The sequence below is a fragment of the Cantharellus anzutake genome, assembly GCF_015039405.1.
Source record: "Cantharellus anzutake strain C23 chromosome Unknown EI90scaffold_58, whole genome shotgun sequence".
NCBI classification, from domain to species: domain Eukaryota; kingdom Fungi; phylum Basidiomycota; class Agaricomycetes; order Cantharellales; family Hydnaceae; genus Cantharellus; species Cantharellus anzutake.
This window is the reverse complement of record NW_024067008.1, coordinates 93,366-119,801: the sequence shown is the minus strand read 5'-3', so window position 1 is coordinate 119,801 and position 26,436 is coordinate 93,366. Positions and strand designations below refer to the sequence as shown.

The following is a 26,436-nucleotide window of genomic DNA, read 5'->3' as shown; positions in this document are numbered from 1 at the left end:
CAGGTTGATGAGGCATGGCCTATAAGCTGACAACGATCGTCTGTCCGTGACCAGTAAATCCTCGCAAGATGAAAGTGCATCCAGTAGGAGGAATGAGAGTAGGTCGTGTTACCTTTCTATGTCTTTCCTCAGTTCACGTATACTACAGACATATCGTTACTACTACGTAGGGGTACCGTCGGTTCGGTTCAGAGGCGAACCCGAACCCGAACCAGTTCGAAAAAAGGATGATTCATTAGTGTTCTTTCTCAAGTAACAATTAGCTAAGAGGGATATTTTTATATTACGTTTCGGCCCGCCAATGTGCGAAGGGAGCGCATGCCCTTCAGGTTCGGTGAGCGCGTCAGCGTAAAAAGAGATATTGATAATGTCGAAATCAGCTGTGACGATGGGGAGCAGAGCGCGTACCCAAATAGTAATCTCAGGAGTGTGGATGGCAACGCGCGTATTACAGTATTACAATATCATTCGGACAACTCCGCTAAACGCGCCCGACGTACATCTTGGCATGTGCTAGATCTGAGCAACGAATTCTTAGAATCCCGATTATCTATTTGTATGCAGTCGCTGACGCTAGCTAAGGATGGCAATTGGAAGTTGAACGGCCGGGCGAGAACCAAGCATTGGTTCCCTGACAGTAAGTATTCCTTGGCAAATAAGCTAGGGAATGGAACTCCCTTGGCATCTATCTCGAATATTGTGCGATTATTTCCATTCTCCCAGCTCTTATTCAAGATGATTGAATGACACCTACCCCCCGATGCCACAACCCCGAGGACTATATGCTAACCCGACGCCACCCCCTTTCATTCCCGTCCTGATGACCCCTTTTATGCAGATTACAATAGGGGAGCCGCACTGCATGGTGCGTCGTCACGCGACCGCGGGGTAACGAACAAGATCCACATGATTGAAAATGACCTGTTAGAGTACCGAAGACCCTTCGCTGTACCTCAGGGGTATGCGTGTCTTGACGTCGTTCACTTTCGTGTGATGGCCAATCTCGCCCCCAACTCTTCAATGCTACTCGTGTACTTCAAGCGTGGTGAAATATCATGTCGCTTTTGAAAGTTTCCCTAGCGTCTCCATGTCACTCTATATCTCAGTGAAACCCTACCGAAGAGATCCCACGCCTCATTGAAAATTTGGGGGAAGACTCATCATGCTAATAGTAGTTGGTACTGCAGTGCGCACGCACGCACTGGTTGGAGGCAGCTCCTCATTATGCAACATACACACACCACCATTCCTTTCGAATTGGAAGTTATCTCCCTCTTAATCGGAACTGGGGAGTTCCTTCGTCGACAGGAGTTGAGTTCGAGTGTCCCCCCACTTTAGACACACTTAGACACTCCCGAATCTTATTGTCATCTTCGTCCACTTATGCATGGGCAGCCTCTGTTCACTCCGTTGTTGGGCGGATGGCAGGACATACATTATTGACCGCGGTAACGCAGATCCGATTGTACAGCGCGAGGCAGATGACAATCATCTGCACGATGTGGATAAGTGTGTCATTGATTAGTCCAACTCCCCCGTTAGGCACACCACCGATGAGCAGAGCAATTCAGCAGTCCACGTGGCCGAAACCTGCGACCATTTATCAGTGAAGCAAGGCCCGTCGTCTATGGGCTTTTGGATTTGAGTGCATGTTCCGTTTATAATTAGTTCTGTTTCGTCCAGAACGAGCACCCATAATGAACTATTAAATATCTTAACTGTAGACTCGCAAAGCTTGAACTGCATGATGTCCGCCCCATAAACGAACGCGCCGACGTACGTGGTTGCGGCAGCTTTGCAATTGTCTGTTGAGAAAATGTTAACCAAGAACAACACTTTTATTTTACGTTTTGGCTCACTGTCGGACACATTGACCGCACCTCCCTGAAAAAAGCTCGAGGTTTCAGGAGGGAAAATTTCAACTGTGCCAATGAGGAAATCAGCTGCGGCGATGGGGAGCAAAGCGATTGGGCCGAAGAGATTCCAGAATCGCATTGTGTTACTGTTATGGGCAGGGAGCGTGCATGACTTGAGTAAATATATATTTTAGTCAACGTTAAGCAGGAAGTGCTAACCTCAGTCCCTTGGGCATATGCGCAAGGAGGGAGGAAGAGCACAACCTCAGGAGGCTATATAGGCGATTCCAGTATCATGTCTGACTATGAAAAATAATATTCCCCGACAAGGCGGAATATCACGGACGTATATGTGCATTATTGTGATCGCAGCCGACAGCCAGAGCGTGTGTTTTTTTTTTTCGGGGACCAAAATAGTAATCTGCAACCAAGTGCAATCCCCTCCAGTCCGATTTGGAGGCTCTAAAATCATCGATGCTTCTATGCACCCAACTCCAGGAAATCCTAACCAGTGTTACGCGGCGTGATAACATAATTGATGCGAGGAAGGAACTTCTACCTTTCACTAGATGCCCAGTAGTGCAAAGTGCAAACGCCTCAGGCGAGTTCAATGTCCTGCTCGGCGGAACGGCGAATGGATGTGTTTTCTGCAGATTCGGCAGTTTCCTTCGCACTAGCCATACGTAGGACGGTGTCAGCCTGGTCAACTTCTTATCCGTGTGTTCATTCGATCCGCACACGAGATGCAGAGGGAACGGTGGATGGGGGCAGGTGGGCTGCAATCACATCGAAACCCCCAATTCACGGTTGCCTGTCGATGGGGTCAAGTTCATCCAGTTCACAGATTAAGCATCCAAGTGTGTGCATCTATTGCCTGTAAAAGCAGTCACTGCGATTTGAGGCCAAATCTCCGCTAGAGTGCAGCCGGCATTGCCCGTTCGGAGGGGAATGCATATGGTCGCGTGATAATACAATGTGCAAACGGACCAGCCCTCAGATGCGCCATTTGGGTTGACTAGGGGATGCTGCTTGGGGGAGATGATCCATGCCGACATACACAAGTTAGAACCAGGGCCTTGTTTGTTGGAGACAAGCGACGATACTTAGCTCCCACATCTTTCTTACTTAATCAGATCGATCTCCGACCCCTCCGAGAATCGGCCGTGCGCCATCAATCCTATATATACGAGGTAAGTTGCACGGCAATAATGACATCGATAGTCTCACCGGCCATATAGAACTACTATCAGCAGTGCGGGAGATACCTGAGCGCGGTAACCATCCGAAATATGCCGCGCTCCTCCGCTAACAAGCACCTCAAATACCCTGGGCAAGGATAAACAGACGTCCGGTCGTCATGCGCCACACAAATTTAGACATGTAACTTAACAACCTTATATCATGTGTCTCGATCTCACCACACCGGCAGTACTGCACCGATTGCCAACAGACTACCAGCACCATTGGCATTGGACTGCCAATCCTAACAGGGACAAGTGTAGCCGCCCAAGCACTACGTCTATGACTGACTAGTCTAGTTAACATTGTTGTTAGCAGTTAGATATCAATTATGCTGGGCCATTATGGTAGGAAGGCGTTCTATGTTTGTGCTGACAATGTAATCTCCATCCCGACCGAGCCGAAGCCTGCTAAGTTGGTGCTTCAACAGGGTATGAGCACAGCGGCTCACCTAGTTTGGCTCAAGAAGAAGTCCGCCCGACCCTCGCAGCACCATTGCAAAGCCCTCCTATTGAGGCGATAAGCCCTTGCGCAAGGCGCGTACGTTGGATAGCCCTCACAATGTGGCAAACGCCCAGGTTTAGTCGCTGGAAAACTCGAAGCCCATACCACATAGCACCGGAGCCCTAGATGAAGGTCTGCACCGGTTAGCGTGATGTGTACAGTATGATGTAAGTGAAATAGTATCTAGTAGGTGGTTTGCAATTGCTTACAGCCACCAAAGGGAGAACATCCACTCATAAACGCCTTTCCTCATTGACAGCTACATCAAGGATCCTGTGCAGTTTGCGAGGCTATTGAGACTATTCCATGCATTAAGTGCAAGGCACTTAGATGGATTGATGCCTGTAAAGGATTTGGGATCAACCCGGGAGTTGTGGGGGCATCTGAGCTTCGGAGTATAATCTCTAGAGCCATATGTACCGGTTTTCGTGACGAAACCTCAATACATACTATTTAGTCATCTGTGTAAAATTAAAGTTTTTCTCAAATCCGACGCTCCGCTATCTGAATGGCTTAACGCCCTACTTGGGCACTTTCCAACGCACGTTGAATCGTCAAAAGTGATCGAGTTTTGAGAGAGAAATGAGACAAAAGATAAAGTGCGAATTTAATTTGAATTTCGGAGTTCGTCAACAAAATCATCGGCATCAGGGCACCGGCATCAACATTGCTTCTCCGGTTTGCGGGCTATCCGTCCGCCTCTCAACGAATACAGAACGCTTCGTGTTTACTAGTAGGCTGAAGATCAGACTGACGTGGGACTTAGAAGGAGGTTCACAAGGATGCAAATTAACTGAACTCTTAACAAGCCATTGATATCATTTGAATCCGTGTTTGCGGCGTGAAAACGCCTCAAGAAAATTATCTAACAGCCCAAGCCCAAGCGCTTGGCGTATATGGCAGTGTCTGAGTAGTGCCTACTGACATGAACCACAAGCAAACGCGACACCATTTTCTAATCGCTTCACTTGGAAGTTTGAGCCGCAGTATTTTGTTTTGCGGGTTCTGCCCGAAAATCATCGGTATCGGAGGCGGGATGTCTGTCTTGAATGGACCTTCGCTGCGTAGGAACCCTAATAGGCTTGAGGCTTGAGGGAAACAAGCCACCAGGCAACAGTTCAGCCACCAGCACCAACACCATGGGGCTCAGCGTTGCCCAAACAATGTTGTTCGGTCTTCCATTGATGCGTCTCGGACGAACCCCGCACTGGGAAGTCTTTGCTCGAGGATTTATAGTGCGCATCCAATCGTTCACACTTTGCTCCCCATCCACAGATTTGCTCCGCCATGTCAATGAAGCAAAAGGCTGACGGTCTCCTTGCCGCAGGGGGTCACAGCGCCATTCCAATTCTCTCAGCCATCAATGCTGCTTCCGGTGCGTTCCCTCCTCTAAAGTCCGCCGCCGGTATCGCACTATTTATCTTCGAAGAGGTCAACGTTGGTAACAGTTTATACTACGTCAGGAACTAAAGCTGACAATCAGTACTGTACAGAAGTTCAAAGAGAATAAGGAACAATGGGAGAAATTTGGAAAACACATCGTCGACACCATGGCTGATGTGGTTGCAGCCATCGACTCGTATGATGCGTCGGGCGAAGAGGCAAAGCCGTGGATGGAAAGCATTACAAATATGAGCGAGTAGGCAGTATTTTCTACATACAGACTGGCAGTCTGTAACATGGGCGTCTTGTAGGGCGTTGAAGCGCATTCAAACCGAAATCGAACAACTACGTGGAAAGAGAGAAAGACGGTCTGCTGTCGTCAACTTCTTTTTCCATATGAAGGACCCAGGCAAGATTGACGACCTGAGGAGAGATTTCAACGAGGCTCTGACAACATTTCAGGTAATGGTGCTTGATCACTGTTGAATTTATGCGGACGTTCTAATGTTGTCGCTGCGATCATGTAGGTGAAGACCAACTTGACAATTGGTGTCATGGCAAATGTCACTCGTGAGGTGGAGAGTTCCTCGGTTCTCAGCCAACTCCGATACCCTATCGTTGCCCACCACGATTCAACTGAGGTGTGTCTTCCCGGAACTAGAACAGATCTCCTCAACTGTATCATGGGCTGGTGTCGCAACACGGAGGATAGCGAGGAACGTGTAATGCTTCTGACTGCTGTGGCTGGTGCAGGCAAGACGTCCATTTCCCATTCCATCGCGGAGGAGTGCGCTGGAGAGGGTATATTATTATCGACTTTCTTCTTCAAGGCGGGTGAGCAATCCCGTCCAGACAATATGTTCAGTGGCATGGCCCGATCTCTAGCGGCTCACTATCCTGCGTACCGGTCCCTCATCACATCCATTCTTCAGAAAGATCCGACTCTCACAACTGCTCCGTTCACGATGCAATTCAAGAAATTGATCGCTGAACCTCTCCACCTGAGGCCGCTATCCTCCGATCGACCCATGGTAGTCGTCATTGATGCATTGGACGAATGCGACAAGGAAGCATTCCCGCGTCTTGCCGACATACTTCGGAAAGAAGTACCTAAATTACCATCCAACATCAAATTCTTTGTCACCTCGAGGCAATTTGATCTCGTCGATCGTTTTCTCTCACTTGAATTCCCTATCGATCGCCTCGGCATCAGTCTCTCGGATGATGCTAACATACGAGACTGCGCTATCTACATTCGTACGCAACTGCGCGAGCTGAAGGATGTGCATCCTAGTTTGAAGCCCAAACTCAAGGAAGAGGATGAAATGGTACAATCTATACTGGAACGAGCGGGTGGCTTGTTCATTTGGGTTAGCACCGTTTTCCGTTACATGAAGATGGCAAGTGGTGCTCCCATGAGGATGCTGGAGAAACTGCTTGATACTGGCACGAACCGATCGAAGGCTTCTGCTGAAGAGATGATGGATGCGTTGTATACGAGCATCTTGGAGAAGTGTAATTGGAAAGACGAAGATTTTATTCACGACTTCCCAATTGTGATAGGAACCATCTTGATCGCACAGCAGCCACTATCTATTGCAGCTTGGACTGCCATTCTGTCATTACAACTGGAGTCATCTGTCGAGCACACATTAGCCGAACTTGCACCCCTCCTATCAGGGGTTCAGGACCCTCACACGCCGATTCGTATCCTACATCACTCGTTCCGTGACTTCCTCATGGACCGAGTCAATGCGCAATCACACACACTCCATCATTTTGTGGTGGATGCGAGGAGGGAGAATGCGAGGATGGCCATGCGCTGCATCGAAATTTTGAATGAAGATTTACCCTCTGTGGAGGCCTTGGGCCTGGTTAAATATTTGCGGGAGAAGGAGGAGCTGCCACCCATTCCTCAGGCAATGCTGTCTGAACAGCTCCATTACGGATGTCGGCATATTGTATATCACCTCAATCAAGTTCCAGACGCGCTGGAACTGCTCAACGTAGCAGTTCGCATATTTCTCGGTCAGCAAGTAACTCGTTGGGTGGAAGTCTGTGTGAGAACGGAAGGGTACATAAGTATATCATCGTTCCCTGAGTGGGCCAAGGTATGAAGCGTCAATATCGTTTCTTAACTATTCTCATTTTTATGCTCTTTCAGTTGAGTGTTGACATGGGTTCAAAGGAAGAAATCCACAAATTGGTCAAAGTGTTCAACAATTTGAAGAGAAATTTGGAGTTTTTCTCCAGGTTTCAGGAGGGACACGAGTTAGCAAGTGATTCCGTTGCACTCTGCCGTTGTCTCGCATCTGTGGACGCAGAAACCTATGCCCCAGATTTGGCTACATCTCTCGGGGATCTTCAGTCATCACTCGACAAACTCGGATGGGATTCCCGGCAGCTCCCAGCGGTCGAAGAAAGTGTCAAGCTCTGGCGCGAACTAGTCATTCTTGATCCTATATCACATACCCCGGATTTGGCACGATCACTCGAGTCTCTCAGATTATCGCTTTGCAGAGTCGGGCGAAAACCCGAGGCACTGCGGGCAGCGGAAGAAAGTGTCAAAATCTGCCGCCAGCTCGTCGCCGTTTACCCCACATCCCACAACCTAGATTTAGCTCGGTCGCTCCACGGTTTTGCCTGTTCGCTCCGGAACATCTCACTGTACTCTGAAGCGCTCACATCGATCGAGGAGGGCGTCAAACTCTTGCGTCAGCTTGTCGCCATAGACCCGACATCCTACTCCTTCGATTTGGCTTCATCGCTCCGAATATTTGGTTGGGTGCTCTCTAGCACTGAACGCTATTACGAGGCAATCCCAGTATGCGAAGAAAGTGTCAAACTCTATCGTCAACTAGTTGCTGTTTATCCGACCTCATTCATCATACACGAGGATTTGGTCGCAGTACTCGGGTATTATAGGAACGCTTTAATCCAATTCGGACAGCCTTCTGAGGCACTCCTAGTGCAATATGAAAGTGTTGAACTGTGCCGCCAGCTCATTGCCGTTCATCCAACATCATATACCCCGGTTTTGGCTTTATCGCTCTACAACGCTAGCCGGTCTTTCTCCAGTATTGGACAGCACTCCGACGCGCTCCTGGCCATTGAAGAGAGTGTTAATCTCTGGCGTCAGCTAATTGCGGTTGATCCGACTATGTATTACTCTCACAGCATGGCAATCTCAGTCCAGCAGCTTAACATATCGCTCTCCAATCTCGGACGGCATGCCGCTGCGCTGGTTGCCATCACAGAAAGTGTCGAATTCGATCGCCAGCTAGTTGTTGCTGAAGGGATATTGCACAGTGCACCGTTGTCCCGCTCGCTTTGTCACCTTAACGTGACACTCCGCAATCTCGGACAATATTCCGAAGCCCTTCTGGCGATTGAAGAAAGTGTCAAACTCTGCCGCCACGGCGTTGACATTGAACTTAAACCGACAGACCTATATATTTCCCAATTGATAGCATCACTCAAATGTCTTAACGAGTCCCTTGACACGCTCGGACGGCATTCCGAATCCCTCCTCGCGATTGAAGAATGTGTCAAACTCAGTCGCCAACTAGTTGCCTTTCGACCAACCACATACACTACAAACTTAGCTGGATCGCTCAACGCTCTGAACGAGACACTCAATCGCCTCGAAAGGCATTCCGAGGCGCTGCCGGTGGTAGAGGAAAGTGTCCACCTCTGGCGACAGCTAGTTGCCATTCTTCCAGCATCACACCCCAGGTTTGGCGCGATCACTCTGTAGTCTCAGTAGCACGTTCTACAACCTTGGTCGTCCTGCGGAGGGGCTTCCTCTCATTGAAGAATCCATTTCCCTTTGGCGTTCGCTATCTGTCACCCATCCGACGTCATATGCTCCCGATTTAGCCTTGGCGTTGCAAACCCTATCAACTCAATTTTCCAGCCTTGGGCGCTATGTAGACGCGCTTGATACGGGTAACGAGTCATTATCATACTATCGCCAGCTTCATTCCGAATACCCTGTTCCCTACGCAAGTCAGCTTCAGCTCACATATTCCTGCGTCGCTAATGCATTGGAAGGTCTTGGAAGGCACGAGGAGCTGGTGACCGTACGCGCTCATGCAAAATCCGTGACGATGCGAATCACAGATTTTGAAGAGGTAAGCACGAAGACAAACAAAGAGGCAGACAAAACGACGGCCCTGGAGGCAATCTCGGAACGCCAACAAACCGGCGAACCAAACCCCCAGCCCGACACACTGGAGAGCCAAGTATCTCCTGCTGCTTTGAGCTGAAAGCCGTAGCAGCCGGGTTGGCAAGTTCCAATCTTTTCCGCGATAGCGTGATGTAAATCTTGTTGTTGTTACTCTATTTTGTTACCCCGCGGCCTCGTATGTGGCAGTGCGGCCATCCCGACTCGTTACACCGAGTGTACATGAGGGGATCATCCATACATGGTGTGGGTTTCTGGGTGGTATCATCGGGTGAGCGTAATGTAAATGTACCCGAGCCAGTATGATCATGTTGTTATTTGTTCAAGTCGAGTTTTTTGACCTCGATAATAATACACTCATCGGATAACCAATCCCAGTTGGACAGCGAGGAGGCATCGGGTCGCCAAGAAAAGAAGGGCATAACACAGGTGGAAACGGTACCTTCGTTTGAGTGGCAAGGCGATGGGCACACTGGGCGGACGCCACTGCCAGAAACAATAATTCTGCCTCCACTTCCACTCCGCTCCCTGCCACCTCTCAGACTATCCAACTGCCAAAGACTCTATACACGCTCCAAAAAAACTACACACTCACGCTCAAATTGCTTGTACTCATGCACTTTACTGCTCCTCAACCTAAGAAACCCGTTAAGGAATCCATGGCGTCCCCCCCCCCCCCCCCCCCACGGATTGAAACTCACAATTAGAAACTGCAAGTTCGAATCAACTCCGTTAACAATGCCCCTCTGGCATGATCACAGAACCTTAGCGTGACGGACGTGCAACTGACAATATTATGGTGTGTACTCACTGATATATGCAAGGAAAGACTCTGGCAACTTGAATGGACCTAATGACAACGATTAATTATGGAGATTACTCGAAGATTTTCCCAGATAAAACAACTCTTCAAGGCCCAAGCTCCCTATAGCTATGCGCTCTCTTCAGACAGCGGGGCATTGTCATCAATCGGAAGCCATTCTACCTATTCTGCACAATAATTATAATGGCTAGGATGAACTCTACTCGCCTGAGCGAGTTCGACTGCAATTAATGTAGCTATCATTATGGAGACTGAAACCGGCAGTACAATGATACCAGCTGGCTCGAGTTACAATTATTGCTGTTGACACCATCACGCGCGCAAAAAAAAAAAAAGGCTGATCAGAAGTGCGGGTGTTGAATATTACGAATGTATGCATGTGCCCCAACAGCCAACCTTATAGATTAAGAAGCTTCGCTTTGATTGATTTGACGAGGTGCGGCGCGCTAGTAGAGCAAGCTTGTTCGCGCGCGCGACTTGGATGAGAACTAGTTCGTTCTGCTGTAGAAGCAAAAGTGATATATATATGTATATTCTTCCGTTAAGTAATTCATCAAGCGGCGAGCGCTTCTCGAAGGGATGCTTTCGAAGCCTGTTGTGCAACCTATTGATTCCCGGCGTTGCGGCTGGCGAGGCGGTGTACTTAGTTGGTGAGGGTAGCAGTCACTGTTGTGAAGAGGGAGGGAGTAACCAGGTGGTAAGCTAGTGTGCAGAGTTTGCAAAGTATAACGGTGGGGCGGTGAAAACAATTCTTCATAGTACTAGTGTTGCTAGCTGATTTCACGTGGAACTTGTAAATGATGAAATGGGGTCAAGTCTCCCGTTGGCATTCCCGTAGGTACATCGGTCAGGCAGGGGAGGAACTCGGTTTATTGCATAATGTGGGAGGAGAGCTGCGAGGGGGAGTGGGTATGCTAGCAGTCATTCCTTTGGGGGATCGGAGGATGGGGACCATGGTGTGCATGTGGGAGCCGCGAGGGAGTAATTCTGCAAAAATCATGTGAGAGTAGATAGTGGGAGTATACTTGTGGGTGCATGGGTAACGGTAGTCATTACGCATGGACTTTCCAAAAACTGGATCCCGAGCGAGAGAGTCAAAGAGATTCAGGAGTTTGCATTTTGCACCGCATAGCATAGATCGAATTTGCAGTGGCCCCCTGTAACCGTTACGTTGAAACCTTTGGTTGAAGGGCTCCAAGCGTTATATACCTGTGCATATTGACTGAGCCATGATCAGCCCATCGGAACCTGTGCAACGACGGCAATTTCCACTTATCATTGCTGAGATTTATCAGTCCTTCCCCAGTGGTTCACAACCATCCGTTTGCGGGTATAAACGCAAATACAAGAGCAATTCAATGTCGTAACTCGTTCCCACCCTGCCTCCACTTTTTCACACTTGTTTGTTGGAAGTTGTGGAGGAAAGCGTGATCAGTAAAAATATGAATAAAATTGATTATGGAACCATTGATATTGATCACGGAGCCGAATGGCCGGAGATGTTCAAATATAGTTTCACAGGAGCCAGATCGCAACATATATAATCGTCCTCGCCACATGTTGAGTTCATAGTTGAGGCTATCACTTTGTGTTTTTTGGGTTCACGAGCGCTCTTTGTCGGGGAGCAACTTGCCGCGATGATGGTATATATATATACATATATCTCCTCTTCTTACTTACTCTCCTCCTACATAAGAGTGAGTCACAGGAGTTTTGCACAGCTCCTTTGCATGTTCCCCCCTTCGGAGCTCGATCCTCTTAGCTTGCACTGAGTCTGATATTAATATTGAAATTCAAACTTGCCGCCTCTGTCTAGCTCTGCTCTCGTGCGCTCTTTGCTGTCTTTGGTCGAAAAGCACTCTAGTGTCCTTGGGTCGGATTCGATAGTGCGAATTATTGGACATCTTACGTTATTATTTCAAGCTAGCTCAAAACGCACGCGCTATATCATCCTCGTCTGCGCGCTCAATCTTTGAGTCTTGGCGTGTGACACTTGTCTTGTGTCCAGCTTTAAAAATCAGATCGCCCCCTCGCCCCCTCTTCCTCCTTACCCATCGGACCTCCAACCCTTGAACGCTCGACTTTTGAATCTACCAGTAGCCATGTCTCTTACAGTACCACCACCCGTCAAAGTCACCAATGACATTACCTCTTCGTTGACCTTTACTACCCCTACCATCAATGTCGATCTCCGCTCAACAACCCCTAAACCCCATCAGACTCGACCTCAACCTCGACCTCAGCAACAAAATCATAAACTCCAAACTACTCCCGAATACGACCCTTCATCCACATCTTCGACTCCGGCCGTCACCAACTCCCAACTCCAAGAATCACCCGTTACCTTATTGCCCAAACCTAACTCGATCCCTCATGGTCCTCATCATTCTCATCCTCCTAATGAGATGGATGAGTGGTTGAATGCTCCTCCTTCCGGAGCCCCCAGAGACGATGGTGGACGCGAGAGAGAAGGGCTCATCAATGACAAATTGGCTTCCCTCCGGTTCGATGAACTTGTAGCGATGGGTCACTCGAGGAGGGGTACTAGACCACATCATAGAAGAGGACGTGAGTAGTCTTTTTATTCCTTCCTCTCTCTCAAAACCGTCCCCCCCGTCCAAACCAAGTATTTACATTTGTATTTCTAGAAACGACGTTGGGCGCAATATGGGTCCCTCTGGAAGCTTACTTGAAGTACCTTTATGTGACGTGGTCTAATATTTTAGCTACAACGATGGAAATCCGTGAGTTAACACTATCAAAATTTTTCTTCTTCTTCTCTCTTTTTTTGAAAATACGTGCAGTTTGCTAACGACCCTCTCCCCCCACTTCTGTCTACCTTCGCTCCCCCTTCACACACACACACATACACACCCAAAAAAAATAAAACAGCCCTCACCGACCTCCTCCTAACGATCGCCTTCGCCCTCCTAACGTCCGTAATCCTCTTCTTAGGTCTCATCTGGTGTCAAATCTGGAACCTCCCCTTGGTCGAAACCCTCTACACGATATGGTCGAACAAGTACGCAAATGGATTAGGATTGGCGAATTCTGGCAATCCGAGATTGTTCGAGGTGTTGACGAAAAAGGAGGCGGAAATTGGGAAAGTTGCGTTGAGTCGTACTGGTGGTGGAAGCGAAAGTGGAGGAGATGGAGATGGAGGATTGACGGTGAGGGAGCTTAACCTTGACATCGCCAAGTTACTCCTTCAATTTTCCTGCGTCGTGTATGAGAGGGAGTCTCATGCTCTCTATAACGTTTTGGATGAAGTGGAGAAGCATTCACGTTCAGGTGGTCATTTGAAGGGGTCGGGGGGAGTTTGACGAGCCGGAGTGGGAGGGGAAGAGTGGAGACCGCTACGAGGTGGGCTAGTAAGGAACTCGAGAGGGGAATGTGACTTTGACCGGATTGAGAACTCCTGATTCTCGCTCCTTCGGGGCTCCCTCGTCGTCGCAACAACAAGAACGAGAACGAGAACGAGAAGAAAAACCTGTAGTTCAACACTTCGATGGCGTGACTACTATGACGAGAGCGAAACCTGGAGAGTTGGTCAAGTCTTTATTCGATAATACACAGGAGGAGCGCATTCGAAAGTCGTTCATGCAGTTGCGAACGTTCGATAAGATCTCGAGGAAAGGGAGTCGTGTTCATACTGGGGATGTGGAGGGTGAGGACGATGAGGACGATGAAGGCGACGAGGATGATAGACGGTCCTCGTCGTCGTCGATGGAGAAGAGAATGAGATTTGGTAAGATTGCGAAAGGGGAGGATGTGATTAGAAGGTTTTGTAGGAGAATCGGAGTGGCGTATGAGCCTGTCAGCGAGTTGAATACGAGTCAAAGCGTAAGTGAACATTCTTTCCCTTCAACGCCTTTTTCTTTTCTTTTGGTGATCAATTGAAAATTAACTCGTTTTCTAATCACCATCTAAAACCCTTCTCCACTCGCAAATGGCACTCACTCAATACCGCTTCAACCCCCCCCCCCCTCTTTTTTTTTTGGCCCTCCATATATAATCCTCCAGGCTTTCTGCTCTTTCTTTTGGGAACCAAAAGGCAACTGGATAGCCGTCACCTTCAAAGGAACCGGACTCACCGAGTACGCAGATTGGGTATCGGATCTAAGTACGACGCTCGTACCCGTCGACGATTTCTTACCTGGATTCAGTCAAGCGGTGAAAGGGTTCAAGGAGAGGATCTTCCCGGAGGATTTACGGGAGGTTGAAGAGGACGTCGTGGGTGGAATGAGACCTTATGAGACGATCAGGTTTGCGTTGAGAGCTTTGGCGAATTATTTGGCGAGGGATTTAGACCAAGGGGAGAAGATCAACGTTTGGTTTACGGGTCATTCTCGTGAGTCATTTTCCCTCTATACTTCCTTCCCTTGATATATATATATCCCTGTTTCAGTCGGATGCGCCCTCGCTACGCTCGTTTATGCTCGAGCGCTCAACTCCCCTTCCGATTTCGAGGGGTCACCTATAATCATCCGGGATGCGTACCTCTTTGCGGCTCCTGTTTGCGGAGATCGTGAGACCTCTCTTCGATTCAACCAAATCATCAAACAGCCTGGCGAACATTTAAAGACGATGTGGCGAGTTACGAATGACGGTGATGCAATTGCTACTTTGTACGTGTTTCTTTATGTCTTTATTTCTTTTTTTCTTTTGCTTATCCTTGTTTTTTTTTTGCGCAACTTCACTCATTCCCTTATATTAATTACTTAATCGCTTTAGACTCCCCCAATTAGGTGACAACCCTCGGCTCAAACTCTCTTCTACAAACCCCGCAGGGTTCGCCCACCTTGGAGCCGAAATCAAAATGAAAGATCGGCCCGTCGTTTCGAACGTTACGGGTTCTCTTTACTCCCGAGACGATACGATCGTTAGGATTTATAGTCATTTTTCGAAAGAGGACATTCAGGCGATCAGGGATAGGAATCTTCGTAGACACCGTGGTGAATGGTTGAGAGAAAAAGTCGGGGTTTGGGTAACGAAGATTCCGTTGCTTGGGCGATTCATTGCTCACTCTGAGGGTGAGGTTAAATTCCTCTTTTTTTTTTTTTTTCCCCTCGTTGTCGCGCAACGGACTCACTTCTGCTGTCTTTTTTTTCAACTTGGACAGTACTCTATTGGGACCAACTCAATCGCATCGCTCTTGGGAAGTGCAAATGGCTAGATGAGTATTCCTAGTCCTCAGAAATGGAAGTGGGAATCGACTTCGGGCCTCAAGTTCAAGATCCTCCCTCTCTGGCAGGAACCCACAGGCACTTTTTTGATCGATTCTTCTTGGGGGGGATCGTCTTGATCCCCCCCCCCCCCCAATTGACATATTCAAATGTAGAAACATAATAATTTGCGGCGTCGGCTTGGCTTGGCTCACTCTTGACCCAGCTTCTGCAGCTAGCCATCTCTATTTTTACTCTCCCTTTCAAGTCCCCCAGCATGCAGTGCAAACCCCGTTCGTAGCTACGAAATCATGTCCAGGTGCTCTCATACTTTTTCGTCTTTGCCGCGGTGTACAGTGCGTGTGCGTATGTTTCTAGCCCCTCTTTTTTTCTTCCGAGTACATACTAGTTTTTGTGTGATAATGAAGGACCAGACGTGTTGTCTTGATCCGATTGGGATCTCTGGTTTTATGACCTTGCTTGTTGGATCGGCTGCGTATCGGATGGATGAGTTGAGGGATTGTGCTTCCGCCACTCGGAAGGTTTAGGGTATTATAGTCAAAGGCAGAGATTTGTTGTGTGCCTTTGTCGGCAAATATGTAAAAACTGATTACAGTGTGACTCACAAGCACAAGGCCCAGCCCTTCACCGCTACATTGGCGGAAACTCTATTGGTGATTATACATCAAGTTCGAACTTTGTCGTTATGCATGTTACAACGTTTCACCCATCGGAAGGAATAATACACAGCAACAATACAAACAAATATTCCTATAATTCCAGCACCCACAAGTCCCGACTGGTCGCTTGCCTGCAAAAAAAAAAATGCATCAGAATAAACGTGAAATTTCGAATCGGAGTCAATCTCCTAGTACCTGCACCCATCCTCTCCACCATTTCCCGCTTATGCCGGGATCATTTTCGGCGGCGGCCTTGCAAGACGCGCACTTTTCACCGATGAGTCCCATGATCGTGATTAGACTGATGCTGAAAGCAACCTGTGAGAGGCCGTAAGAAGAGACGATTCAGCAATTTCGTGATGGAATTTAAAACCTCTGGACTATAATGGTAGGCAGGCTCACAAGAATGGAAATCAGTGTTAATATGATACTAAGCGATGACATGGTATTTCGTTTCGAAATGAGTTTTCGTCTCAATTCGTTTTGACGAGTCCCAGGCTCAGCATCGGAATGCTGATGCTCCACCTGCTCAGAAGGATTTTGAAAGGAAGCCTTTGATGTCGGTAAACCCCCACTTGGTCCCCCGATCCCGCCAATTGGTAGAGCATCTATGGGTAGTTCAAGACGCTGGGCAGTCTCACTTGCTGATGGCGAAGAACCGGAAGCTTTTGGATCTTCAATGCCTGTTGGTGTCAGATCAGAAGGATCTGGACCTCTCTTCGGACCACCTTCAACAGTTTCAACTGAGAGTGCAGCTTTCTCTTCCCATAGGCTCCATCCCCGCTCAGGGAACCCAGCATAACTGTAGAGCATGATGATGGAGTCGATGGAATCTACAAGAGTCATCCCGCAAGTGAAGAGGAGGGGTAATACGATGATTTCTGATTGCTTGATCGTTCCTCGACCATCCGGTCTCTTTTTGGCTAAGGCTGTTATTGCTAGCAGAGCAATAGAAGAAGCCGTGTCGAACCCGAATCCGAAAAGGACTCCGACAGGATACATCTACGCCACAGCTGTTTAGTAGAAGACACATTAAAAAAATGACACAACAAACTTTCCATGGCCGATTAACGAATGCCGTCACGGGCCCTAGGAAGCGCAGCATGATTGAAGGAGTATTATCGTAACCGTCATCGATTGGAGCTAGCCCAAGCTCCGCGCGTCTGGCATCCTAGCCAAGGTGAGGTCGCAATTCGACTTGAAGCGACAAGGACTACCAACCATTCGGCGACGTTTGATGATTCGCCAGAGTATGACGGCGTTCGCGGTGCCAATGAGGAAAAGGAATGTACCGCTCACAATGGCACCTTCATACACCCATAAGTTGTAGCAGGCTGCAAAGGTACGCTAGGGCTCACCTACGACGCTCCCAACATCTCCAATGCCTTATAGAAGAACATCAGTTTCGGTATAAAGTTTCCATACAATAACATACTTCCAATTTTATCATACACGTCGGTACTGAGGATGGAAATATAAGAAAAACCCCGCATCCAAGATAACGCTCGATACAACAAACCTGATGGCGACGGCAATATTCTGTCTTCCCAACATCAGTTATACACATCCTTATGCGTCCTTATCATGCCACCTTACCACAACGATAACGATCGTACTGTGTCCCAAAGAAAAGAACAAACCACAAGTCACTGGAAACTGGCCTAAAGCCATTAGTCCCCGTGTAGCGTTATCGATGGCACTGAGCAATCGAAGCGCAAAGAAATGTGTGGCATGCTCAAAGAGTACAGTCCATTGCGCACCTTATATGATCGGCATCCAGAGCTATGGATCGACCGGGTTGTTGTGTAATTATTGGGGTATAAAGGGAATCGGCTTGACCGGACATACCGTGCCTAAGGCCTAATGTCTGCTCAGCAGGACAAGCATCAGTAAGGTGTAGAACGCGCACGCCGCAAGGGAAAAAAGGGAAGAAGTTCACAATCCTTACCCATGCAAGGAGACATAAACTTAGGACGGATCGGGCCTCCGAACGAAGGCCAAAAAGTAATCCAGAGGTAATCCACACGGCCGCATTTGCCAACACCTCGCAAACAAATAGCAGGAGAGATCGGCCAAAGAGACTCAGACGCATCAGTCTGAAGTCCTTGTCGGGGTAAGCAGGTGACCAGACTTGATTACCTTGCTTGCAAGGTCTCTTGCATGTCCACAATTCGTGGGAATTCTGAAAATGTATTGACCTCTTCTCTGCACGTGTCCTTTCTTACAACTGTCGGAAAACACGGAATTTCGTTTTAACGCGTTAAGAGCTCTCAACGCGTTTCAACGCCTTATTGATCCGTTCCAACGCTTTATTAATCTGTTCCAACACTTTGTTAGTCCGTTCCAACGCTCAAAGCAAAAATCAAATTGTAAATACTCAGCCGCGCTGTAAACATCCCTGTTCACAAATGCATGGATGCGCTTTCCTTTCACTGTCAACCACGGCTGTAGCAACTGCACATTCACATTTCCATACCCTGTACTTTCAAGCTACATGGGAGTTCTCCATACTCAGGTAAACACATGTTTCATGATTCATTGCCACAAATTACCTTCGCTTGCTTCACATCGATGACGTCTACTACTTGACGGCCAACCACTCTCACGGCGAACGACCACTTCAGCAAGTGACGAATCCGCAACAACCCCACCGTTCACTTCCTGTGTCATTTTAATGAGTGGGGTTCCATATGGGAGGCCGGGCGCTGAGTCGTAACTTGCACATGTCATTCAGGGACAGCATGGACAACGATTCCGACGCACACAGAGAACGTTGCAGCAATTTTTTTCGGTAACTCACTTCATAACAGAGTGCACCCCCCATCAACTGTCAGTGTTCAGCATAGGAATCTTCCTTTATCGCTCCATGTTCCACCACCCTCAACGTCCACTGCACATTCTTATTTAAGCCACTTCATTCACTGAGTTCTGATTTGTGTTTGCGCTTCATGTTCTCCTCAATACCACTGCTGAAATGAACTTCAACTTTGTTCGAATTCTAACTCCACATAGCACCACCATTGAGAGCCACAATGAGACATGGTCCAATCCCACAGCGGGTGTACACATATTGAGAATATCAAGTAACTTAGCCCAAAAGACCTATCGACACAACTTTATGTCAACATATCAGTGCAAAGCCGAGAGTGCATGATAGTGTAGCGGTTATGAATGTACTTACTATAATGACCACAGCGTTCCTTGGTTCAATTCTCACCTGTACCAACCATTTAATGATATTTCTGGTCCTATTCCGCAATGTGAGTTACCAAAATTGAGGATAATGTGTGGGGACGTAATGAAATGAAGGTAGGCTTCAATCCTGGCCTGCAAGGAGTTGTCTCTTTTTGTTGACCCTACCTTGTTGCCGTTGCAACGCGTTGAAACGGAGGGAAAGCGTTACAACGCTTCGAGGCGTTGGAACGATCGAGTTCAGTGTTGAGAGCGTTAGAACGGCACGTGCCGTTGAGAGGCGTTACAACGCCTTCTAACGGGTCACAACGCGTCCGCAGTGTTTTCCGACAACTCTCGCGATAAGATCTTTCTGGCTCATTTTTCCCACTACTTCGTAGCGGGTTCTGCACATTTAGGCCCCACAAGTGCTGTTCACAGGATTCTTTGTAACCTAGGGTCCTCCTTTCCCAATATGACAATCACTTCCGCTGTAGTACCACTGCGATAAGACAAATCACTTGACCCCTCGTATAACTATGTTAGCTCAGACTTCAGACACCCAGTCGGCTCTCTGTGAGTACGAACTTGACTAACACTACACATTCCTCATTATTCCAATCTCAGTTTGAAACGCGACTCTTCCTGCACACTGTGGCTTCCTCTAACTCCATTTGCATCACTTCCGATTCAACCTCTAAACCGTGGTCATACTCATTTTTGAGTGTGCCTTGGACCTCGATCCATCCACCATCACTGATTACACATACCTCCGTGATTCATATCAACGGCGCAATGTCCTGCATTCTTTTAATCGGATAAAGCTAGTGGAATAGAGCGTTGGGAAAGCTAACTGTTGGGTAATAACTAATGTAGTGTGCTCATGGCAAACAAAAAGAGGGGAAAGAACACCCATGACAGCTTAATAAAAGTTGCGCGATGGTAGAAAGAACCTCAGCATAATGGTGCAAAAAGACCCTGCCAGTTTGATCAACGATTCGGCACAAACTGTTCTGCTGTGGCGGTTAACCTCACATGCAGAAGCCTTATCACAAGGGCTGCACGGCAGCCATTTCTAGTTTATTTAATATTACTACAATTCGGAGAACCCGCTACCACTAAGAAGCTGAGCCTCGTTGACCGATGAGAAAGATAGGCAGGACTCCAGCCTCTATGACTTCGTAATAAGAGAATAGCAACATACCGACAAGCGCAAAGACATCAAGGATCGACTCAAAAAACAAATTAACAGGGAACCCAGGCCAACTTACAGGTCAACTAACGGATCGACGGAAGCACACAAATGAGAAGTAGAGGGCCTTTGAACATGCCCCCGAATGTAGAACTTGGCATTCGCTCTTGATCAGAATTTTTGGGCAAGGTGCTTTATAAGGAGACTGATTGATGTGTCAAAACCAATGAACATGCATTGAATTACATTTGTACGCAGAACCAGCGCTTCGAACGACTAAGCAACGAAGAACATCCGGGGGGAGGTGAAGGGGCCATGCCACTCGATGACCGGCGAACACGAGATGAAAGCAAAATGAGTGAATTGGGCGACAGATAAAGGAGAGGAGTGAGGTACCGAGGCTGAAATAAGCAAGAATATAATAATTTCCCAGATTCCAGTTGCGGAGAGTATAAAGCAAGACAAGAAAACTCCCTATTATTGTGAAATGGTTGAAAGGTTTGATGTGCCGTGGCCTAGACATCGTCATCAGGTCTAAAATGGAGCACGAAGACACACGCTAGCTACAACATCTCGGTGTTGGTCTTCATTGATCGTCGTCGGGCAAGAAGTTGTTCTGTGCGATACTTCTCATACAACACTTCGCGGGTGGTCCGTTTCAACATCTTGCAAAAGTTGTCAGTGAATCCCCATCTATAATCCATGTTGAATTCTACCTTCATCCGAACACCTAATATAGAATGCCGAAGCGCAAGATAGTCACAGTGTTGTGGATCTGAAAGAGAAGAAGTGAGCATGCAGTCTTGGCTAACACCCGAATTCCTGACCAAGTACATCAGCTGGGCCCCATCGGTATTTCCGCGTGAATTGTCCCCTATTCTGGGACAGCGCTTCCACGTAGCTTGGAGGAAAGAGTCCACCATCAGGCGCATCCTTGTACAAAAAAGAGCCCAAGGCAGTAGGCAGCTTGTTGGGCGACATGACGGCGAAGGGAAGGGCATTTCGCAAATCATTCATGGTAAACAAACCAGTGCCAGAATCTCCGAACAATTCGAGATCCTCATCGGTCAACGCTGCCCGCGCACGAGATCTTGAACGCTGACTGAAAGTACGCCGGCGTTTAGCCTTGATGTATGCGGAGGTCGGGCGTATCCGTACGACGTGAGGAGTTGGCTCAGCAGGCACGGGCTCATTCTCATCTTGGTACTCAGCATCCTCCTGCAAATCTATCTCCATAGCATCCGAAGGTTCGACATCTGTGGAACCCAAAAGCGTTATAGGGAGGCCTGCCGCTCGGAGGTCCCGATTCACGGCTGCCTTCACCAGTGCCATCCGTTCGTCCGTCATGGTATCTGCTTTGGTGAGAATGGGAAGAACGTTGACACGTTCAGAAAGCCGTTGGACAGCTGTGATATCGGCCTTGTCAAGCTTGAGATGACTCTGAGTCCTTGGGCGTCAAAAAAAGCACCCCTGGAAAAAAACAATGAGCTTACGTCTCCATATTCCCTCAGCGATGTGGGTGAAATAAGGTATAGACATCTAGTTAAAGGCTTATTAAACAATGCAACTCAGAGTGTTAGAATCAATCGCTGTACAAATGAATGTGATGATCCCCCTTGCCGCTCTGTCGTACAACTTTACTCTCCTATGGGGAAGAACGTATGAGATCAGTGACCTTATCTCACGCATCAAGCCACTAACTTCGTTGAGCGTCTCATCATATCTCGCCCCGACCATCCGAACCAGAGTTGTGATGGCTCGTTCCAAGTCTAATTCGTTGTGGTGGAAACCAGGAGTATCAAGCAAAGTTAAAATTAGACGCTCCGCGCCTTCTTCGATCTCAACCGAAGCAGAATTCACAGCCGAGTCATGCGATAGAGACGGATTCTGGAGGATCTGTTCAACTTTAGCTCGCTGTTCGGGCGTAGCACCCTTCGAGATGTTGCTCGTTCCAAGAAGTAAACGCATCAAACTGGTCTTCCCGCTTCCGACAGTTCCGCTAAAGAATACCCAAAAGAAAGAAAAGGAGCGTCAGAAGTCATGCGGCTGGAGTGGAATGAAGTCCGAACATTACGTACACAATCATGATGTTGAAATTAGGGACGATGTTTTGCGGCCGTCTCTTGGAACGTAATGGGCTACCAATAATACCTGCAGCACGTTCAAATGCAGAAGGAGGGTATGAAGACCCCATACTGTCTTTCTTCTCTCTTGCATCCCCAATAGTCGTTGAGACCGAGAACCTTTTGAAAGGCTTGCTGAACGAGATCGTTCGGCCACTGCTTTGTCGGGAGAGAGACGCTCTCACATTCCCATTCTGCTTGGAGGTGGCATCGTCAAGGTTGAAGTTAGTATCGGTGACAAGGTTCGAAGGCCAGGAGACGGCAGTGGGATTGAGCTCAGGGAGGGATGGGGAAGCTCTGAGGTGTACAGGCTCAGGCTCCTCATTGACAGAGTGTTTTCGTTTAGATTTTCCAAGCGTCAGGCCGAGCACCATTGAGGAAACGTGTTACGTGGTTGGCAGGTGTGGAATGTGTGAGTTGGCAAATTAAGAAAAGATCAAAGGTCGCCGTAAGAAGAACTACGAGAGATCGAGGTTCCAATATATGCCCGCGTTTCACGAGCGGGGCGTGCGGTGCACACAATCTCGCGCGACCTAGTCTGGTTGAGAAATGAGTATGATGGATGTTTTAAACGAAGAGAGCGTGCAATGAACGTTTAGAAGAGGCGTCGCAAAGGATGAAAGCCCTTCAATATGTACTTCCCAAATCAGGGTTATTTGGCAACCGGATGCAATTTACCATGCCCCCGAGCGGCCATGGGCTTATGCAATCGAGACAAACTGAAGGCGGATTACTATAAATCGCCCCCGCGAACTGCCCACGGCCAATGTGTCTCAAAGTGTTGAAGGCGGTCCTTCGTTGAGGCTAGCTTTCCTCCGAAGCTGGTGTTCGTCACGAACGCTTCCACTCACTTTATTTCTCTGTTTGAGGACGCCAACGGCTGAGCGCCAGAGGGATACGCACATAGTACAAAATATGTGGATACAAGAAATATAAGAGTGTTGGGGAATGGCAGGGCCATTTGTGTCTAAATAGCAAGCGATGACTGGCATGTCAATGTTTTCATGCCTCAGGCCCTTGGGATTTGGAAAGCAGGTCAATTTCTTCCTGTGTAAGTCCATCTAGACGACGGAGAAGGTAGTCAACCTTTCAGGAAACACACGTTAGTAATCACATCAAGAAAGCGACGCATTGTGAGACGCAGCATACCTCTACTTCCTTCGTGAGGGGAATGATCCAATCCTCATACAGCTCCCGAACGGTTTCAGTGTCAATCCTCCACTTGGTATCAGAATGGTTCCCATTCTGAATCGGCAATTTCCCATCCACACCTAAATCAGGTCCATAGATGCTGGCTTTCTCGACAATCCGGTCCAGAAGCGCCTTCTCGACTGCAGGCTTGGTGATAAGGGCCTCAAGAGCCTGAGGGTCTGGTTTGAGTATGTGTGGAATGAACGCGGCAGGGTCAGAGCGGAATTTGGACTCGGAAACGAATTTCCCTGCAGGCGGCGCATGGAAGATGAAGGGTGTTATCCATAGGACGATAATGAAGACGTGAAAACTTATGTCAAGTTAGCATGCACAAACAGGCTGACTCACCGTAATGGACTCGTTTGCTGATGAGTTGCAGAGCAGCGAGGTCGGCCGTGACAGAACTGCCATAGTTGCCATCATCCTCAAACTCTTCGCCTCCATTCCTACCCTTGGATCGGCTCATAGCAGCGAAATCTCTTGTCGCTCGTCGAGTGATAAGAGGAACAATAGTTCGCGTATAGAAAGACAAGACGGAGGGATTGACGTTGATCTTGTTCGGATGGAGGATCGCAGGCATTTCAAGAAGAGGGAGGATAGGCTTTGGTAGGCACTCTATTGGAGTAAAGGGGTGCTCATCTGGGCTATGGAGTCGCAACATAAGCTCCGAACGTTGTGCTGACATCTGAGCAGTGTTCGTACCTCGTGTATCGTCGTGCCTTGGCTACCTCGCAAACTATCGTCATGTGAGGTGGATGAACAAAGGCTAGGACTACTGACCATGGAAGCTCTCCGTCTCTTTGAGGAACCATCCTAGAAGAGTGCCGTTAAATCCTAGGTCGATCAACTCTTGAAATGCGCCCTTCTCGTAAACTCGAGGATTAAGTGCAAACTGCGCCCGTTCGATCAGAGCTTTGACCACAGTATATAATCAGATAGGCGGCTCTCGTGCAGTAAGGAAGTCAGGATCTTACCGAAAATGATGCTGTCCTCAAGTCGTATAAGCGTCGCTCGAACATTGTCCAGGTTGAGTGGATCGTCGGAGCTGAGGAAATTTTGCATCATTTCGAAAGGACTCTAGTGCAGGAGCTTGAAGTGGATTATTGCCGATATATGAAGTCTTAGCTGGGTGACGAAACGCCAGATCCGATGGACATTACCTTGTGGCTAATTAACGTCAGAGTCACGTCCACCAATTTCCCGTGGTCAAAAGTAATTCCCGCGTGAACCTCACTTATTGCCCTCGAATCGGTCTCTTCCTGGGTCCCTCGACGCGCCATCCCCCGGAACTAACAAATATAGTCCTGCCTCCAAGTTTTAAACTCATTCGATCTCACGCACCGAGCTTCGAGAACTCGTGCCTTCCTGGGAACGCCGAGGTCATGAGTCGATTTGTAAAATTTGGACGTGGAATTCTGGTCGATCTGGGGTCGAGCCGTGGCTGGTCGTGAACACCCTTAATTATAGCTTCACTGGCACTGGAACTCCATTTAAACTTAACCAGATTCTCCGAAACCCCTGCTCCCTTCGCTACGACCGGGCCAACACCAAATTTACAATTGGCCCTACCCCGACCAATCTCCACCCAGATCATACATCCACTACCTGATTCTGGCGCCTAGTCATCCGTTGACATTGTCAGAACTCTTCGGTCGCACCCATTCCCCCTAGTTCAATTCGATCGGAGTCGCCCTTGGGCTGGTGCTTAAACATCGCAAAAGGTGGACCTCAATTTTGCGATCGCAAGTTTCCGGGAACCTTCGGCCTCCCTTCCTATCCTCTGGCATTGCTAGGACCCCGTACTCTTCGCAATGCTGTGTATAGTTGGCCATGATGATTTGGTGCATTCCTGTGCTATAAGCAGTATGTCAGCTGGGGGGCAGAGCCACAATAGCACACTATTGAGTGCAGAAGAGTATCAGGAGGGTCACTCTGTATGATGTTGGTGTTAGAAGCTACAGCCCGACCCCACTGGCGGCCCGCGGACCGTACATTCACGCTTTGGGAGCTTTGGGAAGGAGGCGCTTTGGGGGCAAACGACGGTGAACATATTGTTGCTTTGGGCCTTTGTTTTCACGCTTTGACCACTGTTTGTGTTTCACTTCAGTGGTGTAGGACTATCACTAGATGTATATAAGGACAGGACTTGCACCGGGAGCTGATACATCACTGATTGACGTATCGTGCTGCTCAGATTAACAGTTGGGACTTGAACACTTGAGGGAAGGTCAGCGGACTCCGCATTCATCAGGAAACTCGGTTTTGTTCCCCAGGCTCTGAGAATTCACATTTGCTCCTCATGCTCCCCACCCTCTCAGGGCTGAGAAATAAGGTCACCATGTGAATGATACCCTCATTTGTACTTGTAATGCACAGTAAGGCTTATAATCAAATAAATAGTTCAATTTTGTAAGATAGATAGTAATCATGGGTAGTATCTACCTGAAGCGTGTAGCTCGCTCGTGTGGGTTGCCTTAGTCCCAGTCTGTCAAGAGTATATGCTTTAATAAGCTATATATTGTTGGAAGAACGACCTCGAAACCCATATTTACATATATTTGTATCATATACCTTCCTAAAAAAGAGTCCACTATATTCTCGTCCAGCCACCCTCAACTTGGTTTTTTTTATAGGTTATGAGCCCAGGCAGCTCGCCTGGACAAGCTTAGGTATCAAGGAAGTCCGCCTGACTCTCGCAGCAGTTGGTCAAAGTGCAGTTGACCACCTTCATAAGTCCTCAGCGGAGGCAGGGGCAATCCCCCATATCTTAAGTCCCATGCGGCATTTGTTAAGTCCTGTACACCAGGCATCCTTTTAAGTCCTTTAAGGCATTGTTTTTGGGCACTGAAGTCCAGCCTGACACCCACCATTAAGGCCGGTGTGTGGCATTCTTCAAGTTTGTGTTGGGCACGCAAGTCCAGTC

At 48.2% G+C, this 26,436-nt stretch overlaps 8 protein-coding genes across 8 annotated transcripts; 2 read left to right on the top strand and 6 right to left on the bottom strand.

Annotated features, from left to right (window-relative positions):
• Window positions 1-1,417: 1,417 nt before the first annotated feature.
• Window positions 1,418-2,576, bottom strand: EI90DRAFT_3074560 (uncharacterized protein). The gene is made up of 3 exons (XM_039061515.1): window positions 2,076-2,576; window positions 1,860-2,002; window positions 1,418-1,805 (listed from the first exon to the last, which is right to left on the bottom strand). Exons 1-3 carry the CDS (start codon window positions 2,090-2,092, stop codon window positions 1,522-1,524), a joined length of 444 nt encoding a protein of 147 aa, XP_038911797.1. The 5' UTR covers window positions 2,093-2,576; the 3' UTR covers window positions 1,418-1,521.
• Window positions 2,577-2,912: 336 nt separating this feature from the next.
• On the bottom strand, window positions 2,913-3,462 carry EI90DRAFT_3074556 (uncharacterized protein). Its single transcript, XM_039061514.1, has 3 exons — window positions 3,242-3,462; window positions 3,103-3,182; window positions 2,913-3,046 (listed from the first exon to the last, which is right to left on the bottom strand). The coding sequence occupies exons 1-2, from the start codon at window positions 3,399-3,401 to the stop codon at window positions 3,103-3,105; spliced, it is 240 nt and encodes a 79-aa protein (XP_038911796.1). The 5' UTR covers window positions 3,402-3,462; the 3' UTR covers window positions 2,913-3,046.
• A 1,424-nt stretch (window positions 3,463-4,886) lies between these two features.
• On the top strand, window positions 4,887-9,250 carry EI90DRAFT_3019393 (uncharacterized protein; the record flags this gene model as incomplete). Its single annotated transcript, XM_039057355.1, has 6 exons — window positions 4,887-5,036; window positions 5,093-5,238; window positions 5,294-5,444; window positions 5,510-7,093; window positions 7,147-8,717; window positions 8,740-9,250. The coding sequence occupies 6 exons, from the start codon at window positions 4,887-4,889 to the stop codon at window positions 9,248-9,250; spliced, it is 4,113 nt and encodes a 1,370-aa protein (XP_038911795.1).
• Window positions 9,251-12,093: 2,843 nt separating this feature from the next.
• Window positions 12,094-15,181, top strand: EI90DRAFT_3019392 (uncharacterized protein; the record flags this gene model as incomplete). The annotated part of the gene is made up of 8 exons (XM_039057354.1): window positions 12,094-12,559; window positions 12,640-12,735; window positions 12,947-13,282; window positions 13,455-13,834; window positions 14,015-14,342; window positions 14,400-14,619; window positions 14,726-15,024; window positions 15,114-15,181. 8 exons carry the CDS (start codon window positions 12,094-12,096, stop codon window positions 15,179-15,181), a joined length of 2,193 nt encoding a protein of 730 aa, XP_038911794.1.
• A 581-nt stretch (window positions 15,182-15,762) lies between these two features.
• EI90DRAFT_2976820 (high-affinity nickel-transport protein-domain-containing protein) lies at window positions 15,763-17,928 on the bottom strand (the record flags this gene model as incomplete). The annotated part of the gene is made up of 12 exons (XM_039055890.1): window positions 15,763-15,967; window positions 16,032-16,154; window positions 16,239-16,838; window positions 16,891-17,007; window positions 17,058-17,143; window positions 17,195-17,221; window positions 17,272-17,297; window positions 17,356-17,375; window positions 17,433-17,535; window positions 17,597-17,618; window positions 17,685-17,703; window positions 17,785-17,928. 12 exons carry the CDS (start codon window positions 17,926-17,928, stop codon window positions 15,842-15,844), a joined length of 1,413 nt encoding a protein of 470 aa, XP_038911793.1. The 3' UTR covers window positions 15,763-15,841.
• Window positions 17,929-20,502: 2,574 nt separating this feature from the next.
• Window positions 20,503-23,109, bottom strand: EI90DRAFT_3074534 (Septin-domain-containing protein). The gene is made up of 7 exons (XM_039061513.1): window positions 22,278-23,109; window positions 21,901-22,198; window positions 21,795-21,844; window positions 21,693-21,738; window positions 21,027-21,639; window positions 20,916-20,974; window positions 20,503-20,864 (listed from the first exon to the last, which is right to left on the bottom strand). Exons 1-7 carry the CDS (start codon window positions 22,694-22,696, stop codon window positions 20,763-20,765), a joined length of 1,587 nt encoding a protein of 528 aa, XP_038911792.1. The 5' UTR covers window positions 22,697-23,109; the 3' UTR covers window positions 20,503-20,762.
• A 40-nt stretch (window positions 23,110-23,149) lies between these two features.
• EI90DRAFT_3074533 (chorismate mutase) lies at window positions 23,150-24,836 on the bottom strand. The gene is made up of 7 exons (XM_039061512.1): window positions 24,674-24,836; window positions 24,488-24,602; window positions 24,294-24,425; window positions 24,216-24,237; window positions 23,862-24,157; window positions 23,472-23,761; window positions 23,150-23,408 (listed from the first exon to the last, which is right to left on the bottom strand). The coding sequence occupies exons 2-7, from the start codon at window positions 24,576-24,578 to the stop codon at window positions 23,325-23,327; spliced, it is 915 nt and encodes a 304-aa protein (XP_038911791.1). The 5' UTR covers window positions 24,579-24,602; window positions 24,674-24,836; the 3' UTR covers window positions 23,150-23,324.
• On the bottom strand, window positions 24,746-25,555 carry EI90DRAFT_3074531 (uncharacterized protein). Its single transcript, XM_039061511.1, has one exon. It carries the CDS (start codon window positions 25,105-25,107, stop codon window positions 24,847-24,849), a length of 261 nt encoding a protein of 86 aa, XP_038911790.1. The 5' UTR covers window positions 25,108-25,555; the 3' UTR covers window positions 24,746-24,846.
• Between the last annotated feature and the right edge of the window lie 881 nt (window positions 25,556-26,436).